The following is a 13,203-nucleotide window of genomic DNA, read 5'->3' on the forward strand; positions in this document are numbered from 1 at the left end:
TAATCACCACAAGAATTAGGTTTACTTTTGTACTAATTCGCAAAACCTTGACTTTGCTGACATCCAGACATGGAGTTCTTGGACGTTTTGACAGAAGGCTTAAACAGGGTCTTGTTGGTGAGAGGAGGAGGCCGTGAGGTCATCACCATTTACTCCTAATTATTTTACTGAACGCACAGATATTACTAGTAGCAACATCTGTTTCTGTTTCTGGACTTTCATGCAGAACCTTGGCAAATCTTGGACTAAAAAAATTGAGCCAGCCTTGTGTTCCTTGCATACAGAATAGAATCCAAGAATTGAATCCTATTTTTTTTTCTTTCCCAAAATTATGTAAGCAAGATTGTTTCCTACATAGAACTCTAACATTTGTATTTACTGAAGAAATGTGTTATACATCTGTATATTTTTTTAATGTAGAAAACTGGGAGACTATTTTTTTTTGTTCTTGGGTTAAGGGTGGGTTATGAAGGGACATTCCTTTTGCACATAAATTCTAAGTATGGCAAAAGGAATAACTGGGGGGGGGGGGGTTGACATAGGAACAGACATTTAAGTTTTTAGTACTTTTTATAAAGGTGAAAGAAAGAGAAAAAGTTTCCAGGAACTATTTTATAAGAGTCTGGTCTCCATATTTTGTACTATTGACCCTGCCCAATGTTAAGCAGGTTCTGTTTCCGTGTCAAGTCTCCCTGGTTTTGTGTTAATATTCAGCCACAAATATGTGAACTGTTTAGCACTGTATTTTAATTAAAGATCACTGGTTGAATAAAAGTCCTTTAATTTACACACAATTATTTAAATTATTTAAAAGTGTCACTTTTACTTATGTATCTAAGATTCAGCTGTTGCAGTAAAATTGAGGATTCCTTTAAAAGATCATCTATTAAAGATGGATTACTGTATTGTGGTATCTGCTGGGGTTTGGTTCCAGGACCTCCCATGGATACGAAAATCTGTGGAAGCTCAAGTCCCATTGAATACAAAGGCATAATAAATTGTGTCCCTTATATAAAACAGTAAAATCAAGGTTTGATTTTTGGAAATTATATATTTTTAAAATATTTTCAATCTGTGGATGGTTGAATCAGAGGATCAAGAATCAGTGGATACAGAGAGCCAACTGTATGTAATCATGTATATAAGTCTAGAAATTTTAGTCCAAAAACTGACTCAAAAAACCTGGGTCAACTTATTCATGGGTCGATGTAAATACTGTACTTTAACTATCATCAAAAAAGGGGTCATCCGCTTTTCTGAGTAGACTGGTGAAATCCAATAGCTTAATACATTCCAGGAGGAGCTAAAGAAACAACAACAACACCCGGTATGGCACCACTTCTGACCTTTTTCATTGCATGGGCAGGAAATTGGCTGTGGTGGCAGTGCTTTGGTGCTTCCTCTCAAAGGAGAGCTCTGAGGAATCGGGCTTTCGAGGATTTGAATAAAACATTTGTGTATGTTTGTCATCTTTTCTGAGTTAAAATCAGGCAGTTAGTACATTAAAGTTAAAAGCTATAATCACTGCTAAAGTAGTTGCTATTTGTTTGCTTTGCTTTACCTTTGCATCCTTTTTGACGTGTGTCCTTTTTTTTAGTCCCACCAGCACCTGGTGCCTCACCCACATATCACACAGCCACTATTTACCGCACCTTCCTCCAGCCTTTAAAGTGAACATGAAGAGTAAGGCCTCTTACAATTTTTCTTTGGCATCTTTATCCTTTGCTTCATCTTTTACTTCCCTCTAAGTTTTATCCTCGACTTATCCACAGGTCATATCAAAATCCATACCTTTGGCCCCCAAACCTGCCCTTGACTTATACATGAGGTTCACTTATAATTGAATATATATGGTAAATCCAAAATCTTATTTTAATGCCATGATCTGGCATCCTGTTCAACATTTATGAGTCCAACATACAACCTTGTAGCTTTTGGGATTCACATTGAAGAGAAAATATGACCAGAAAACCTACCTCTTAAACCAGGCAGCCCCCAAACCAAATGGTTTCCATGGTACTGCAGATGGGGAGGTTGGGAAATAATGCCTATAGTGCTCTTCTAGTTGCAGGGCACATTGAGAAAAGCAGTAGGACTCTGGAGTGTCCCTCCAGCTCCAATTGCACAGCAACTAGAAAAGCAGGGTAAACATCATTTCTTAGTTCCTTAATCTCCAGTGCCACAGAAACCCTTCAGTTGGGATACTACTATAGGAGGCAGGTTGGGGTGGGCATTGGTGAAGTACCACAATGATGGGGTTCTGTTGTTGTAGCTACATCTGATGATGAAAGGTAACAGCCATGTTTTTCTTCTTCTTTGGATTTTATGATTGAGTAACCATCTCTTACATTTTAGGAGAAGGCAGAATAACCAAGAGAATAAAATTAACAGATACTTGAAGTTAACTAGGTTCAGCTGATGTAGCTTCATCAACCTGATCATTTATTGACTGGCTGCAGATGGCTATCCTGATCCACCTGGATGAAAAAGATTGCATGAAAGTTTGGTAGGAGTGGACTGATGGAGGAGACTGTATTTGTTAAGAGGGCCAGAATCAGATAGCATAGCTTAACGTTAAGGAAATACAAAGCAGACCAAGATTGAAGACAGAAGATGTGATGTGGAATAGAGCCAGATCAAATGGATAGCAGGTAACTGTGTGTATTTTGAAAAGGAACAACATAGTTGGTGGACCAGAAAAGAATTTTGAACACCTAAAAGATTTTGAGAGGGGTGGACTTATAGAAGAGAATTAGCTGAGATTGGAGAGGAGACAGTCCAGGTAAAGAATGTTGTGTACAGAAAGACACAGAGTTGGGAACTGTGGGGGGAAAAGAAAAAGTAACTTAACCAGCTAATGTAGCCCATGGGACTACGAAGAGAATGATATATTTTTCCCCTTACATTTTTGTCTCATGTTTCCTCCAAGCTGGCTGCAGTTTTGGAGCCTGGAGAAAGGATGGTTGCCTTCCCAAATAGCCAGCACCAGAAAATGTAATAGTGTTGTGGGGGGGGTGTCATTGCAGAAGGAGGAATTTGATTATTACATAATGACTTTTAAAAAAAAAAGCATATGCATTGGCATAATGGGAAGTTATGCCAGAAGATGTCTCAAACAAAATTCCAGCCAGCCTGGTCCTCCATTTTATTCTTTTCTACAACTCTGCAAGGTGGTAAAGGCTGTGAAAGCGTGGTCTGTTCAAGGTTGTCCACCAAGCCTCAGGGCTGAATATAGATTTGAACCTGGTTCTTTTATCCTCTGTGTTACACTGACCTCCTGGAATAAGGGGCAATGCAGAGGGACCTGGTGAACATATGTAAAAAACAGCAACAGGCTTTTCTCTTTAATTTTTTGCCGACCACTGACACTTTGGTCACACTGCAAAAACTGACAACTAAAGCAACACTCCACACTTCAGCAATATTAGCTGTACCATATGAATGACATAGAAATCTAAAATTAGTTGCCCCTAACACACTTGGCTACCTATAAACTGCCTAGTATCTATTTTAAGAAATAGACAGGGAGTGGCTGTAGTGAGATTTGTTCCTTCCCCAAATTTCCATTTTTGGAAGTCTCCTGACTTGGCTAAATCAGCACATGATCATTATTAGTTCTTGGGTAAAGTACCTGTTGAGGACACATGAAATAATGATATGATTATTTTACTTCCCTGGCTGACTCCTAGAGCACTTCTGTGTGATATCTTTCCAGTCCGTAGTGGAAGAGTTACTTTTTGCTTTTGAGTTTTTGCTGTTTTTAAATCAGCAAAAACATTCCTGAAAAATGCTAGTATTCCACACCATTAATTAAATACAGCAAATGTTAATTGGTACAGAGGCGACAGCAGAGGAGGATTAACTGTTAAAATGCTATTAGTCCAAAGTAGATTAGAACCAACCTACCTGTGAAATTTCTATATAGCAAGCATTGCAATGGATCCAATCTAGCTTGGATTAGTCAACAAGATACCAGCCCACATATATTCATTTGGAATACAGTAATGTTGGATAGTGTAAACGTACAGGAAAAGCCAGTACGAGTTTCTCAAAAATAGATTGTGCCAAACTAATCCTATCTCTTTTCCAAAATAGTGTTACAAGATTGGTAGACCTCAGGAGAATCCTGCGGATATAGTTATTTCTTGATTTTGGTCACTCTTACATTCTTGTAGACGAGGTGGTAAAATGTGGGCTAGATGAATTCTCAAATTTTGGTATTCTAAATGTTGGGAACATGAATTCCTAGGTTTCCTGTCACTTGCCATACTGGTTGAGTCTTCTGGCAGATGAAATCCAAAACATCTGGATGGCCAACATTTCAGAGAGCTAGACAATGCTAATGTTGGGTGGATTTGTAATTGAATGCCATTGTGGGAGAAAGGTGGGATATAAACTCTGGAAATAAATAAATAATAAAATAATTGGTTGGTGGAATGAACCCAAAGAATGGGACACCGAAAATCTGGAGCATGTACAGAGGTGAATGATCAAGATCTTAAAAGATCTGGAAACCAAGCCCTGTTAGGAATGGCTTAGGGAACTGAGTACGTTTAGCTTGGAGAAGACTAAGAGGGGACATGTTATGTGTGTATATGTGCCTTCATCTTGCCTGTCGACATATGGGGATCCCATGAATTTCATAGGGTTTTCTTAGGCAAAGAATACTCAGAGGTGGCTTTGCCAGTTCCTTTCTCTGAAATATAGACTACAGCACTTGAAATTCATTGGCAGTCTCCCATCCAAGTACTAACTAGGGCTGACCCTTAACTTCCAAGATCAGTTGGGGTATGGTGCCTCTAGGGTAGCGATGTCCAAACTCTGGCCCTCCAGGTGTTTTGGACTTCAGCTCCCAGAAGCCTCAGCCACCTTGGCCAATGGTCTGGGATGCTGGGAGCTGAAGTCCAAAACACCTGGAGGGCCAGAGTTTGGACATCACTGTTCTAGGGTATTTTGTCCCTGAGATGTCAGCCACAGAGAGTCAGCGTAGCTCTATTCAGCTCTATTGGCTAGCACAGTGCAAAACACTTAAGGGAGTGCCTAGCACTATAGAGCAGTATAGAAATGTAACTGCTAGTGCTGTGACTGGAAACTACCATTTGAATTGCCACTCAGCCACTGGGTGACCTTGGGCAAGTCTCACTCTCTCCGCCTCAGAAGGAGGCAAAGGCAAACCCCCTCTAAACAAATCTTGCCAAGAAAATGCTGTGATAGGTTTAACCTTAGGGTCACCCTAAGCCAGAAATGTCTTGAAGGCACACAATAACGTTAGCCATCTTTAAATACCTGAAGGGATGCCATGTTGCTGATAGAGCAAGCTTGTTTTCGTCTGCCCCAGAGACTAGGAAATGGTCTCTATTTCATTTATATTTTCAAGGAGCAAGCATGTAGTGCTTTGAGTGTTGAACTATGGAGACAAGGGTTCAAATCCCTGCTGAGCCATGTAAACCCACGGCGTGACCTTGGGCAAGTCACACACTCTCAGCCTCAGAGGATGGCTCTGAAGAAACTTGCTAAGAAAACTCCATGATAAGTTTGCCCTAGGGGTTGGTATAAGTTGGAAATGAAGGCACAGAATATCAAACAATTTAAATTGCAAGAAAATTTATTCTAGTTCTTTAAAAGCTGTTCAGCGGTGGAATAGACGGTCTCAGAAAGTAGTAGACTCTTCTTTGAAGGTCGTTAAACAAAGCCTATGGCCATCTCAAAAATGTCATCAATGCATCCCTTAGGGAAGGCTATGTTCCAACATGTTTAAAGGAAGCAGTCGTTAGACCGCTCCTGAAAAAGCCTTCCCTGGACCCCCTGGATTTGAAAACTATAGGCCTGTATCACATCTGCCATTTTTGAGCAAGGTGATCGAAACCAATGAAACCAATTATCTAGATCCATTTCAAACCAGCTTTAGGACGGGATATGGGGTGAAGACTGCCATGGTTGCTCTGGCTGATGACCTTCGTCTAGGCATCGACAGAGGAAGCGTGACCCTGTTGGTGCTTTTAGACCTCAGTGGCGTTTGACACAATAGATCATGACATCCTCTTGGAACGCCTGAGAGAGTTATGAATTGGAGGCACTGCACTCCAGTGGTTCCGTTCCTTCCTCTCAGGCAGATTCCAGAGGGAGATGCTCGGGGACTGTTGCTTCTCAAAAATGGAGCTTAATTGTGACACCCCTCAGGGCGCCATCCTGTCCCTGATGTTATTCAATATTTATATGAAGCAGCTGGGGGAAATCATCTGTAAATATGGGGCAGGGTGTTATCAGTATGCTGATGACACCCAAATATATTTCTCCATGTCTCGGTCAGCAGCCATGACGACAGATGACATTTCTCCCCTCAGTCAATGTCTTGAAGCAGTAATGGACTGGATGAGGAAAAACCGACTGAAGCTGAAGCCAGACAAAACGGAGGTACTTATAAGTAGAGACTCCTAAACCAGGTACTATTGGGTTGCAACCTCCAGTCCTGGATGGGGTCATGCTTTCCTTTAAGGACTGTATTCGTACTCTGGGGTGCTCCTAGACCTGTCACTTTATTGATGCAAACATGAGCACGCAGAGTAAACTTGGAAGCCTTGTGTTGAAGATAAACAACTGTTAGCTGCTGGAGCATGCCAGGAAAACAGCTGCTAGAAGAAAGGCACACCGACTCCTGGCTTATCTCTGTAGAGGCACTTTGTTTATTTGTTGCCAAAGACACACACGGGAACAATCACCAACACCATCCACCAACTACAAACCCAACAAACTTTACAAACAGACATCTGCGCTTATATACACATTTGCCATGTGACAATCTAGCTCAACCCCTTCCTGTACAATTTCCTGTGTATCTTGGAATATCTTCCCTCTTGCAAAGATGACACAGTATATTTACATCTTGCTATGTGCTTCTGGCACACACTGTGACCTTGGACATCACCTGCTGGTTTTAGTCCCAGCTGCAGCCAATTCCAGGCTTCTGCAAAGTGAATAACCATTTTCAAAATGTTACATCTGAACATTTTTCATACACTCTATACATTAACACACTTCACATGATAAATCAGGTGAATGCGACAGTCAAGAGCACCTGTTATCAAGCTGCGCCTTTTCTTGGAAGTAAGGGACTTAGAAACTGTAGTGCATGCACTCGTAACCTCACGACTCGATTTCTGCAATGCACTCTACATAGGGCTACCCTTGTACCTAGTCCGGAAACTACAGTTAGTACAAAACATGGCAGCCAGGCTGATCACTGGTAAAACTAGATGTGATCATATTACACCTATTCTGAAATCTCTTCACTGGCTGCCTATTGGTTTCCAGGCGCAGTACAAGGTGTTGGTGATTACCTTTAAAACCCTACATGGCTTGGGTACAAACTATATAAGGGATTGCCTACTTCCGTACAATCCGTCCTGCATCCTCAGGTCCTCTGGGAGGAATTTATTGCAACCAATAAAAACCAAACTAACAGCAACCTCCCAGAGGATGTTTTCCGCTGCCGCTCCCAGACTATGGAATGCCTTGCCGAAGGAGATCCGTCAAATAACCAGCCTAGACAGCTTCCAAAAAGCTGTCAAGACAGATCTCTTCTGGGAGGCCTTCCAAGAATAGTTCAATCTAATTTCTGTACTCTCCCTACTTTATGTAACCTCTGCCTCTACAAGAAAATTGCTGTCATTTTAACAGGTTGAATTTTTAAACTGTATTGTATTTAATCCTGTTTTAAAGGGGGGGGGTCAATTTATTTATTAAGAGTATGTATTCCAATATATTCTAGTCATGTAAGCCACCTTGATTGCTGCAGCAGAAAGGCAGGGTATAAGAATAAAGTTTATTATTATTTATTACTTATTATTATTATCTCTCGGGAGTGCATTAGCTGTGTGTTCCTGCATGGCAGGTAAGGTGAACCTGGGGTTTTATTTAGCTAAATTTGTCCGGGGTGTGTGTGTTCTTGCCTTCCTCTGAGGCTGAGAGAGTGTGACTTGCCCAAGGCCACCCAGTGGATTTCCATGAGTGAGTGGAGATTTAAACCCTGGTCCCCAGAGTCCAATGCTCAAACGACTACACCATGCTGGCTCTCATAGTGCCTATGCACCGTGGATTTTCAAACATGCCTAACCCTGGACCTTCCTGTTACTTGACTCAGACCTGACTGATGTTTTAGCAGGCTATATGTGCCTGCAATAAATATTCCCCCTGTTCTCAAAACTGACTCTCTCTGTGTGTGTATTCCAGTGCATGTGTTAAGTGAATGCTGGGACAGAGTTGGCATTAATGAGGTTGAGGCTGGCTGGTGCAATGCCAGGCATGTAGCGCCACATTCTTGTAACTCTATACAATATTTCTTTAGATCTTCCACACATCCCAGAACATTTTCCCAATGCAGGTATGTGAATATATGTGAAAAGCATTCCTAAGTGATGGGAGACATTGGGTTACTGAGGGTTTTTTTTTATGTTAAGTCTACATTGACGTCATCTCAGTCATTTTCACTTGGGTAGGCTATTGGATGCTAATCTATGAAACCTGGACACATGAATTGTATCCATTTACAGGAGAATGGTTAACTGATGGGTTGGGAATATGTGAAAGTTGATTATGCCTAGCATTTCACATAAATGTAATGGCTCACAAGTTTTTATCACAGACTGAACGAAGAACCAACAATTGCTTCGTCCCCTGTCATTAGTCTGTTGTATCTCTAGTCTATTTTTGTAACTTTGTAGTGATTGTTTCAGTCTAGTCATTAGGGATGTTCTAATTACTTATTGATTGCCCTTAATGTATTTCACAGTTGAAGTCATACAGTGCTCCAGATAGCTCTTATGAACAGTTTGGAAAGTTGTCCTCCCAAGTGACCTTAATAGGGTACTTTGAAACACATCACTTCGACAGTCATGGTCTTGGCAAGCTTTAGAAAGGTAGCAGAATTTCAGAGGTACTTTGTGTAAGTCGTTCTTGGCGCTAACAAGAATTCTTCACAAGGGGATGACTATTTTAATATGAATTGTTTATAAATACCTTTTAACATGCAAAATGTTTTACCATCTGTTTTGCCTTCACAGTCATTTTAGGCGACTCACTGAAACACTGTGGATCAGTATATGTCTGCAAGTGAAAACCAGGGACTAGAGTCCATAGCTCCTGAAAAAGTGTTCACCCTCCATCTAGGGAACCGCTTGCTGGACAAAACAGCTAATTAATACTACCTACCTAAAGTGAAGGTTGATTCACATCAATTTCTTCATTGCCTGATTTTAAAAGAAAGGGGTGCTGCAGAATTTCTTCACCTCCAAGTGACATGGCCCAGTTGAGATTATTTTACCAGAATGATATGGAAATCTCTGTGATTTGGGAAGGTGCCACTCTGGCACTGCCTGTAAAACAGTGTGGCTTAATGCAGAATACCACATAATTTGAAAGATCCATTTAATTATTTCTTGCAGATACTACCAAAACAATAATTATGTTCCAGTAATTATGGATCTAAACCATAGCCCACTTTGTGCAGAATGGCTGTAGACTGAGGTGAGGGATTATGCCTCTAGTGTGTGTGTGTGTGTGTGTGTGTGTGTGTTTGTCACAGTGTAGCCTACTCTTTGTTGTGTTAGCTTGCCATATGTAGGAAGCATTGAATATAAGGTCTCCATCTTGCAATAATACAGATCAAATGTCTGCAACCTCATTCTGTGCAATACAGCTCTTAGATTCATAATCAAGAGTGAAATATAGCTGACAGCAGCTGTGATCTCCTGCTATGGAAGTCAAGCTGCTTTCTCTTCAGAAGGGAATGTACTAGCAAATGATCATCCTATTATTTTTATTTATTGTAAATTCATGTCTCTGGCCATTTCACTTTTGGATGCCCAAGGTACCTTTCATGTAATTGTGAAAATATCATGTAATGCCCTCAATGTCAGCATGAGACTTCTCATATAGCTCTCATGTAATACTCATCTAATGCTCTTACATCATCATCATCATCATTATTATTATTGCACCCTGGGTTCGGGGGAGCACCACTGCTTCATAAACTGCCTCAAGTAAGAAATTTCACTTGCACTCCCACAGTATTAACACTTTAACCCCAGGCTTCTCAAGACATAAGGAAGCTCCTTTTAAACTTTCACCAGCCTGGCTCCCTGAGAAATGGCAACACTGTATGCTCCAAAGCTAGGGCTCTTCAAGGTGTGTGAAAACCAACAGAAAAGCAATAGCACTTTTGCAGTCTACAAAGTTGATCAGTACAACCAAGTTTCTTGTCCTTTCACTAAAAAAAACCCCCTTCAAATTCAAGTGAATGAAAATGTAGACTTCGATCCTGCATCAGGAGATCATCTTTGGCATGCAGATGATACATCCCTTATTGTTGTTGTTTACTGCCATCGGGACAACTTTGACTTATGGTGATCCTATGAGTGTGTGACCTCCAAGTTGGCAGTGGCACCATTGTTGTGTGCCTTCAAGTTGTTTCTGACTTATGGTGACCGTATCCCAAGGTTTCCTGGGGCTAAGCATGTGTGAGTTGCCAAAGGTCATCCAGTAGGTTGAGTCGGAGTCCAAGACTCAAAGGGTGGTAGCTTTCAGTTAGCATCATAGCTAACAGTTGTTAGTACTGAGAGAAGGCAGCAATGATGAACCACTGCTGAAGCCTTCTACCTAGAAAACCCTATGATGAGACAATCCAAAATGAAACATCTCTGATGTAAACCCCCAACCCACTTTTTCTCTGCTGCAGCTCCCCTCCAGGTAACCACTTCTGTGTTCATGAAGAGCAAGGTGAGCAGCAGAAACATGCCCATTTTTTGTTATTTTGGTTTTTGTTTATTTGTTTGAGCTGGACCAACTGTGACTGGCGTCCTCAGAGACCTCCAATGGTCCCTGACCATGACATCATTGTGTGTCCAGCTAAAGGAAAATAGCCAGATGTTTCAATGTCTCCCCTCACCTCACTTAGCACCAAAATGGAAATGTTCAGGGATGGGACTGCAGCAGAGAAAAGGTAGGGGAATTTTGGATCTTCTACACTTCTGTCTTCCAGAGCAACCAAAAAATTGGGTTACAATGGTGTAAGTTGGACGTATACCATTGTAACTGAACAACACGATACCATCTATAATTTAGGAAGGTCAAGGTGACAGAGGTGAGGCCATGTGGTGGCAAATGAAAGCAAATACTTCCATCCTGAACATGAGGTGCAATGCTTTCTTGGGGTATCATTGATGGCAAAGCTGGGATTTCTCCTCCTGCTGGGACCTCTCTTTTTGTCTTATGGTGAACCACAATGGAAACAACAAGACTCAACTCTGGTCATTTTTATTCTTGAGTCCAACTGAAGCCTTTTGCCTTGGTCTAATTCTCTGCAGATTATTCTCCCCCTTCTCCCTACTTTCGCAGCAATAAATGGCCTGTTAGTTCCAATCAGATTAGACCTATTGAATTAATGGAACTTATATAAATGTTTACTTGCCAAGCTGCCATTGATTCATCGGGCCTACTCTAGATAAGACTAATAATTGGATTCAGGCCAATGACTGCTGCTTAGGTGAGTTTTGTCATTGTAAACTCCCCTTCCCCCATACATGTCAACCTTTAGCAAGATGAAACCCAGTGGGTTAATGCCTTGTCTTCTCAATACAGTGGTACCCCGGGATACGAAATACCCACGTTACGAAATTTCCGGGTTACGAAAAAAATCCATTGAAAATAATTGTTCCGGGTTACGAAGGTTATTTCGGGTTACGAAAAATTTTTTGGTGCTTTTCGGCGCTTTTTTCGCACGAAATCGCGGCTTTTCCCCATTAGCGCCTATGGCATTTCGGCTTGCGAATGCTTTTCGGGTTACGAAAGCGGCGGCGGAACGAATTAATTTCGTAACCCGAGGGAGCACTGTACATGTGTTTTTTGCAGGCAATCACCAGGAACTGTGTAAAGTCAAAGGCTTTTATGGCCAACATCCATAGTTTTTTGTGGGTTTTTCAGGCTATGTGGCCATGTTTTAGAAGAGCTTATTCCTGATGTTTCGGCAGCATCTGTGGCTGGCATCTTGCTCCAGCTGGCAAAACGTCAGTAGTAAACTCTTCTAGAACATGCCCAAAAAACCCACAAAACACCAGGAACTGTGATTGCCACTTTGGCTGCAAAGGCGTTTTGACCACTAGAACTATGAGGAGCCTGCTGTGTTATCTGAGATGTGTAACATTACTCTTCCTGTTACCTCTAATGACAATTTTAACTAGTTGGTCTGTATAGTTGGTGGACTCTCTATTTTAGGAGGTTTTAAAATAGAGATTGAACGGCCATCGTCAGGAATGCTTTAGTTTCCATACTCCTGCATGGAAAGGGGTTAAACTGGAAGGCCCTTGTGGTTCCTTCCAGTGCCAAGATTATATTATTCTAATATTAGAGAGTAATCTTCAGTGGGATTGCTGTGTGGCAGAACAAACCTGCAGAAATGTGGCTGTAGTTACATAAAGGCTGTGTGTTTTATTACATAAATAAATAAATGCTTTCCTTTATGCAATCTCAACTGGGTGCTTTCTTTAAAAAAAATGAAATCTGCAGCCTTTTACATTATGTGAATTGAGAAGATTGTTCTGCTGGACAGTTCCATCTAAGGCGAATTATTGTTGGAAGTATAGCAGTTTTTCTTTCAAAATAAACCAGAGCCTGGCATCCTATAGGGAATGTACAATGCTGTAAATCAATTTACAATTTTGCAATTTAGAATTATGCCATTCCTAGGAAGGAAGTATTGTCATAGCTGTGCCATCAGGACCATTGCATAAGCAGAGTGAGCAAAGTGGCTGTTGGGATGCACAACAGTAGGACACTTTGCAGGGCATTCTGCCTAATGCAAGGGGAACAATGGCCACTGGGCACTGAGAAATCCAGAACAAGGGGCATTGGAAAGTCACGGGTGGCCTGTGCCCAACTGGAAAAATGTCCCCACCTCTTGCAATGTTCCCACACAATGTCGTGCAATGGGACATTTTGCACAGTGATCTGTTGCATGTTGTCACAATTCTCTAACATTGTGTCAGTGATGTAGCTCCAACATTGTAAAGTTACACATTGCAGCTCATGATGCAGGATCTTGGCCAGAGTGCATTCAAATTCCTTAACCCACCCCCAACTATAAAACTAGTAAGTTCTGAAAACAAGAGCCAGCACCTCTTCCACTTAGTTTTGTTGTTTATTTATCATTTG

General features: G+C 41.3%; 1 protein-coding gene across 1 annotated transcript in view; it reads left to right on the top strand.

Annotated features, from left to right (window-relative positions):
• Positions 1-794, top strand: part of SLC12A7 (solute carrier family 12 member 7) — a 114,342-nt gene extending 113,548 nt beyond the window's left edge. Inside the window, 1 exon segment of the mRNA XM_042464389.1 lies at positions 68-794. Within this exon segment, the coding sequence (XP_042320323.1) occupies positions 68-159 (92 nt within the window). The 3' untranslated portion in view covers positions 160-794.
• The last annotated feature ends 12,409 nt before the right edge of the window (positions 795-13,203 follow it).

The sequence above is a fragment of the Sceloporus undulatus genome, chromosome 4 (genome assembly GCF_019175285.1).
Source record: "Sceloporus undulatus isolate JIND9_A2432 ecotype Alabama chromosome 4, SceUnd_v1.1, whole genome shotgun sequence".
NCBI classification, from domain to species: domain Eukaryota; kingdom Metazoa; phylum Chordata; class Lepidosauria; order Squamata; family Phrynosomatidae; genus Sceloporus; species Sceloporus undulatus.